General features: G+C 57.2%; 1 protein-coding gene across 1 annotated transcript; it reads right to left on the bottom strand.

Annotated features, from left to right (window-relative positions):
• Window positions 1–4,572: 4,572 nt before the first annotated feature.
• Window positions 4,573–6,274, bottom strand: LOC116420303 (protein FAM174C-like). The gene is made up of 2 exons (XM_031944731.1): window positions 5,400–6,274; window positions 4,573–4,809 (listed from the first exon to the last, which is right to left on the bottom strand). Exon 1 carries the CDS (start codon window positions 5,960–5,962, stop codon window positions 5,432–5,434), a length of 531 nt encoding a protein of 176 aa, XP_031800591.1. The 5' UTR covers window positions 5,963–6,274; the 3' UTR covers window positions 4,573–4,809; window positions 5,400–5,431.
• Window positions 6,275–7,315: the final 1,041 nt, after the last annotated feature.

Here is a 7,315-nt window from a genome sequence, read left to right on the forward strand (position 1 = left end):
ATGGGGACGCTCTGCAGGGGGCCTTTGAAGGGAGGGAACCGGTAGGGGGCGTTTGAAGAAGGGCCCGGCTTTGCAGGGGCTTTGGGACGGGCAGGGGGGCATTTAAAGGCGGCTCCCGGGGGGCTTGGTGGGGACTCAGCAGGGGCATTATGAGGAAAACTGGGCGGGGCTTATCGGGACTCTTGATGGGGACACTTGGGGGTCAGGGGACATTTAAGGGACCTTGGCAGGGGGACATTAGAGGGGACACTCGGCGAAGGGACTTTGAACAGGGACACTTTGTGGGGGCGTTTGAAAGAACCTCCCAGGGGCCTTTGAAGGAATTGGGTAAGGGGCGTTTAAGGGGCGGCTCGACAGGCGTTCAGGACTCTTGGGTGGGACCCCGGGCCAAGGGGTCTTTAGGGACACCTAGGCAGGGGCCTTTGAAGGAGGACCGGTAGGGGGCATTTGAAGGAGGACGCTCGGCAGGGGGGCATTATGGGGACTCTTGGCAGGGGGCACTATGGGGACGTTCTGCAGGGGGCCTTTAAAGGAGGACGCTTGGTAGGGGGTGTTTGAAGATGGACGCTCGGCAGGGGGCATTATCAGGACTCTTGATGGGAAACTTGGAGGACTCAGGGGACATTATGAGGACACTTGGCGGGGGACATTATGAGAACGCTCGTCAGGGGCATTATGGGGACGCTCTGCAGGGGGCCTTTGAAGGAGGACGCTTGGTAGGGGGCGTTTGAAGAAGGACGCTTGGCAGGGAGCATTATGAGAATGCTCGGCAGGGGGGCATTAATGGGGACTCTCAGCAGGGGGCATTATGAGAACGCTGGGCAGGGGACATTATCAGGACTCTTGATGGGGCACTTGGAGGAGTCAGGGGACATTATGAGGACACTTGGCAGGGGACATTATGAGGACACTCGGCAGAGGGACTTTGAAGAAGGACACTTTGTAGGGGGCGTTTGAAGAAGGACGCTCCGCAGGGGGCCTTTGAAGGAGGATGCTTGGTAAGGGGCGTTTGAAGAAGGACGCTCGGCAGGCGGCATTATCAGGACTCTTGATGGGACACTTGGAGGACTCAGGGGTCATTATGAGGACACTAGGCGGGGGGCCTTTGAAGGAGGACTCTTGGTGGGGGATGTTTGAAGGAGAATGCTCAGCAGGGGCCATTATGAGGACGTTCAGCAGGGGCCATTATGAGAATGCTCGGCAGGGGGCATTATGGGCACGCTCTGCAGGGGGCCTTTGAAGGAAGGGCAGCGGTAGGGGCGTTTTGAAGATGGACTGACGCCGGCAGGGGCCAAAGAACCCTGGGCGGGGGCATTATCAGGACTCTTGATGGGAAACTTGGAGGACTCAGGGGACATTATGAGAACGCTCAGCAGGGGGCATTATGGGGACGCTCTGCAGGGGGCCTTTGAAGGAGGACGCTTGGTAGGGGGCATTTGAAGAAGGACTCTCGGCAGGGAGCATTATGGGGATGCTTGGCAGGGGGCACTATGAGAACTCTGGGCAGGGGACATTATCAGGACTCTTGATGGGACACTTGGAGGACTCAGTGGACATTATGAGGACACTTGGCAGGGGACATTATAAGGACACTTGGCAGAGGGACTTTGAAGAAGGACACTTCGTAGGGGGCGTTTGAAGAAGGACGCTCCGCAGGGGGCATTATGGGGACTCTCGGCAGGGGACATTATGGGGACATTCTGCAGGGGGCCTTTGAAGGAGGACGCTCGGCAGGCGGCATTATCAGGACTCTTGATGGGACACTTGGAGGACTCGGGACATTATGAAGACACTAGGCGGGGGACATTATGAGGACACTAGGCGGGGGACATTATGAGGACACTTGGCAGGGGGCCTTTGAAGGAGGACACTTTGTAGGGGGCGTTTGAAAAAGGACACTGGGCAGGGGGCATTATTGGGACGCTGGGCAGGGAGCATTATGAGAACGCTCGGCAGGGGAGCATTATGGGGGCCTTTGAAGGAGGACGCTTGGTAGGGGGTGTTTGAAGAAGGACGCTGTGCAGGGGGCATTATGTGGACTCACGGCAGGGAGCATTATCAGGACTCTTGATGGGACACTTGGAGGACTCGGGACATTATGAGGACACTCGGCAGGGGGCCTTTGAAGGAGGACAATTTGTAGGGGGCGTTTGAAGAAGGACACTCCGCAGAGGGCATTATGGGGACTCTCAGCAGGGGGCATTATGAGAACGCTCGGAAGGAGGCATTATGGTGATATTCTGCAGGGGGCCTTTGAAGGAGGACACTTGGTGGGGGATGTTTGAAGGAGAATGCTCAGCAGGGGCCATTATGAGAACGCTCGGCAGTGGGCATTATGGGCATGCTCTGCAGGGGGCCTATGAAGGAGGACACTTGGTAGGGGGCGTTTGAAGAAGGACACTCGGCAGGCGGCATTATGGGGACGCTCGGTAGGGGGCATTATCAGGACTCTTGATGGGACACTTGGAGGACTCAGGGGGACTTTGGGAACCTTGGCGGGGCCTTTGAAAGAAGGACCTTGGGTAGGGGCGTTTTGAAGGGGCCGCTTGGAGGGCATTATGGGGACATTATGAAAACTCAGCAGGGGCATTATAAGGCGTGCCCAAAGGGGGCCTTTGAAGGAGGATGCTTGGTAGGGGGCGTTTGAAGAAGAAGGAGGGGCGGGCGGCATTAAGGGAACCTTTCGGTGGGGCATTAAAGGACTCTTGATGGGACACTTGGAGGACTCAGGGGACATTATGAGGACACTCGGCAGGGGGCCTTTGAAGGAGGACGCTTGGCAGGGGGCATTATGGGGATGCTTGGCAGGGGGCCTTTGAAGGAGGACTCTTGTTGGGGGATGTTTGAAGGAGAAAGCTCAGCAGGGGCCATTATGAGAACGCTCGGCAGGGGGCCTTTCGAGGACGCTTGGTAGGGGGCGTTTGAAGGACGCTCGGCAGGCAGCATTATGGGGACGCTCGGCAGGGGGCATTATCAGGACTCTTGATGGGACACTTGGAGGACTCAGGGGACATTATGAGGACACTTGGCGGGGGACATTATGAGGACACTAGGCGGGGGACATTATGAGGACACTTGGCAGGGGGCCTTTGAAGGAGGACAATTTGTAGGGGGCGTTTGAAGAAGGACACTCCGCAGAGGGCATTACGGGGACTCTCGGCAGGGGGCATTATGCGGACACTCGGCAGGGGGCCTTTGAAGGATGACTCTTGTTGGGGGATGTTTGAAGGAGAATGCTCAGCAGGGGCCATTATGAGGACACTCGGCCGGGGCCATTATGAAAACGCTCGGCAGGGGGCATTATGGGGACGCTCTGCAGGGGGCATTTCGAGGACACTTGGTAGGGGCCGTTTGAAGAAGGACGCTCGGCAGGCGGCATTATGGGGATGCTCGGTAGGGGGCATTATTAGGACTCTTGATGGGACACTTGGAGGATTCAGGGGACATTATGAGGACACTCGGCAGGGGCCCTTTGAAGGATGACACTTGGTACGGAGGTTTGAAGAAGGACGCTTGGCAGGGGGCATTATGGGGATGCTCGGCAGGGGGCATTATGTGGACACTCGGTAGGTGGCCTTTGAAGGATGACTCTTGTTGGGGGATGTTTGAAGGAGAATGCTTAGCAGGGGCCATTTTGAGGACGCTCAGCAGGGGCCCATTTGAAGACAGGGGGGGGTTTGGGGACCTCTGCGGGGCCTTTCAAGTCCCGGTGGGGGGCGTTTGAAGGGACCGGCGGGGCATTTGGGGAGGACGCTCAGCAGGGGGCATTATGAGAACACTGGGCAGGGGGCATTATGAGGACACTGTTTTGACAAAACAGTGCACCCACCAGGGGGATTTTTGGGCACTGTTGCACTTAGAGCATTTGGCAGGTGACAATGGGGAAGGGGAGCCCCAAGTCCCTCTTGATACTTTCTTGGAGTAAAACTTTATTTTTAAAACCCAAGAGCCCAGATAATTTGCCACATTTATCCTGGCAAAACCTTGTGTTGTAATTTTCCTTCCTTTCCCTCCCAGCCCCCTAGAGGGCAACCTCTTGACACTTTGCCCCTCGTACCTGTACAAAAAGCAAGCTTGGAGCCCACTGGAAGTTAAGGAACCGTTCCCTTCCCCCCTTCCCCCATTGGGTATGAAATGTCTCCGATTTGGGAGGAGGACCTGGGACTCGCGCTACCTCATCAGTGAAAAGATCCGGGGTTTTCTTTTAGGACTGAATGTTACAAACAAGGGCTTGTCACAAACGGTTGCTGGGGAAATCGAGGCTAGCCCGCTATAGCAACATTTGTTTTCTCTGGATAAGGACTTAAGCAGGATTAAACCCTAGATTCTGGGGTGAGAATGTGGGTCTCCTGTATAGGAGGACTGATCCATAAGCCCTGTTGTCTTAGACCATCTAAATGGGGATTTGGGACAAGTGAGGGGGAGGCAGGGAGGAGGGTGAGGGCCCACATTTTATTTTTCAAAATGGGATTAAGACATTGGGAACTTTGGGCCAGGCCTGGGCTTCTGCCAGAAGCACATTATCTAAGGGGACCAGATGGAATGGGGCTCGGTTAGGGGGAGGCCGACGCAGAAGGACCAGGCACACACCCCCTGCTTCAGCGGTATCTTTGAGCAGCGATACAGGTAGGAGGAAACAGAAGCTACAACCCCCCCTCCCCCCTCCCCTCCATCTGCCCGCGGACAGAATGCCAAGATGTTGCCGGTTCTGTCTCCAGGTGTCTCTCTCAGGGCGGTGACGTCCGTCACTCGTGGAGGTGGTAAGATGACTTCTTGGTGTTGCGGTGCTGAGGTGTTTCCAGCAGGGGGCTGGGGGGGAGAGCCAAAGAAGGACAAGATGGTTGAGTTTTCGGTCTCCCCACTCTCTCCTACAGTTGTCCCCTCTTACCCCCCTTCCGTGGGTGGGCATTAACTTCCCTTCTCCTCCCATCGGCCCCAAAGGTCAAACCCCCCACCAGCTTCCCCTTTGGGTGGCTCCCCCAGGTCAGCCCCCCCATCAGCCATACCCTCTCTTGCCAGCCATACCCCCCACAGGGTGAGCCCCTCCCCAACCCCTCCCATAAGTTGACCCCCCCCCGCCCCCCCGCCACAGGGTGAGCCCTTCCCCTCCAACCAACCATAGCCCCCACAGGGTGGGCCCCCCCATCAGCACACCTCCCACAGGCCCTTTCCCACCCTCGCCAGCCATACCCCCCGCAGGGTGAGCCCCCTCATCAGCCATACCCCCTGCAGAGTCAGCCCCCCCCCATCAATACACATCCCATAGGGTGAGCCTTTTCCCCCCCACTCCCCCAAAAACCCCCCCTAGGGGCAGGCCCCAATCAGCCATCCCACAAGGTTGGCCCCACCTCCCGGGGGCAGACCCCTACCCTTGTCTCCCATCCCCCCACGATACTCACCTCCTTGGGTTGGTTGGCCGGCCTACAGCGATTTATTTGGGGACTTGCATCTCAAAGACCGTTTCCTCATCGCTGTCCAAGGAGCCCGTCTCCAGGTGATCTTCACTGGCGACTAGGCCGTACTTCTTGCTCGACTGGACCTTGAAATTGTAAGCCCTGATCAGGAAACAGATTGCCACGATGCCACAGCAGCCACTCAGCGCGAACAGGAAATGGCGGAGCGTCCGGCTCAAAGTAGGCGGCAGGTGGCCCAGGCGGCCCAAGACGCCCAGGGGGTTGAGGTGGCCTGAGAGGCCCAGGCTGGCGCTGCGGTTGGAATGCACCAACACCTTGGCCTCCACGTATACCGTACTATTGGTGGCCCCGGCACTGCCATTGGCGGCCTGGACCTCGGCCTCCTGTTCCTCCGGGGGCAGAGGCAGCCCAGAGACCCAGGTCCAGGGATAGACCCTTAAGAGCAGCGCGAGCAGCAGGATCCGGATAGCCATGGCCAGCGCCCAGCGGCTGCGGTTGCGGGTGCGGCTGCGGCAGCGGTGGCTGGCCAGGGCCCACCAGAAGCTCATGTCGTGGGCCTGGGCGGGGTGGCGCTGGCTGGGACCACAGTGCCGGGCTCGGCCACGGGGCTGCCCCGCTTCAGATATGTCTGGTTTAGGCTTGCTCCTAGGGAGCGGAGGGAGCGCTGGCTAGCTGACCGCTCCGCTACCGCCACAGTAGCCAACTGCCCGCGAGTCACCGGGGCGACAGATAAGACACACAGGAGCGCCTGCCCATTGGCTGGCCCTCGAAACAATTATCCCGGCTGGCCAATGAGAGGCGGCGGAAGGTTGACTAAGAGGGTGTCTGCCTTGTTGCCTAGGTAACCCTCCTGAGCCACTTGTGACGCTTAGACCCCACCCGGCCTGGGGATAAGCTCCACTGGGGAGGGAGGAGGGGGTTGCCTCATAGTGGAAGGTACCACTTTGGGAAGAGGGGGGCTGCCCTCCCTTGGGGTGCTTCCCACTGGGGTTGATAGCTACTTGGGGGGGGTCTTTGTGGAGATGGTTCTTGGGCCTCTGACCTCGCCTTGTGATGGCCTAAGTCCACGGGGATGGCCAGGGCCACATTGGGATGGTCTTCTCTTCTTAAATAGTCATTCATTCCCAGAATGCTTCCAATCAGCCTTCCAAGGCTTCCAAGGAATCAAGTCCTGAGTTCAAACCAATATATACCACTTTCAGTGACTAGCCCAGCCCATGTTCCTAGTTTTATCTTCTTACAAACACCAAATCCTAAATGGCAGAGTTGAGAGTCCCAGGGGCCATCCATTGCCAGGCCTGGCTGACCGAGAATCATCTCCACAGCATCTTCCCACAAGTAGTCATTCAGCCCCTGTTGGCGGAACCCCAAGGAAGGGAGGGCCCCTCTCCTCCACCCCCTTACCAAGGCAGCTCCTTGCACTTTGGAGCAGCTCTGATTAGTCAAAATAAATAAATAAATGAGTCTTTTCCCTAACATCTTAATCAATTGAACCCTTCAGTCTTAGTTCTGACCTCTGGAGCTAAGCAGGAAAAAAAAATGGAATCCCTCATCCATATAAGACCCATTGAACTAGTAGGAGACCATACTCCTGACCCTGGCCCAAGTTTCCTCTGCGTTCCATCAAGTCAGTCTGCTTTCTCTGTTGGGTCCTGGTTTATTAAATACACAGAATTAAACACTCAGTCATCGTGACACAAGAGGTCCCCCAGTCTCTCCTCATGGGCCCTCAGTGACTGGGAGCCTTCTACCTTTCAGAGTCCTCCTATTTGCACTTGGAAATAATTCTCATTATATCGAGCCTCTCGGACACATCCAGCGCTCCCAGCTCCGTCCCGGGGCAAAAATTCAACCCGTCCCAAAAGGACCGCCATCCCTCTCCCAGAACAGAGGTGGACAAC

Source organism: Sarcophilus harrisii, chromosome X, assembly GCF_902635505.1.
Source record: "Sarcophilus harrisii chromosome X, mSarHar1.11, whole genome shotgun sequence".
Lineage (NCBI taxonomy): Eukaryota > Metazoa > Chordata > Mammalia > Dasyuromorphia > Dasyuridae > Sarcophilus > Sarcophilus harrisii.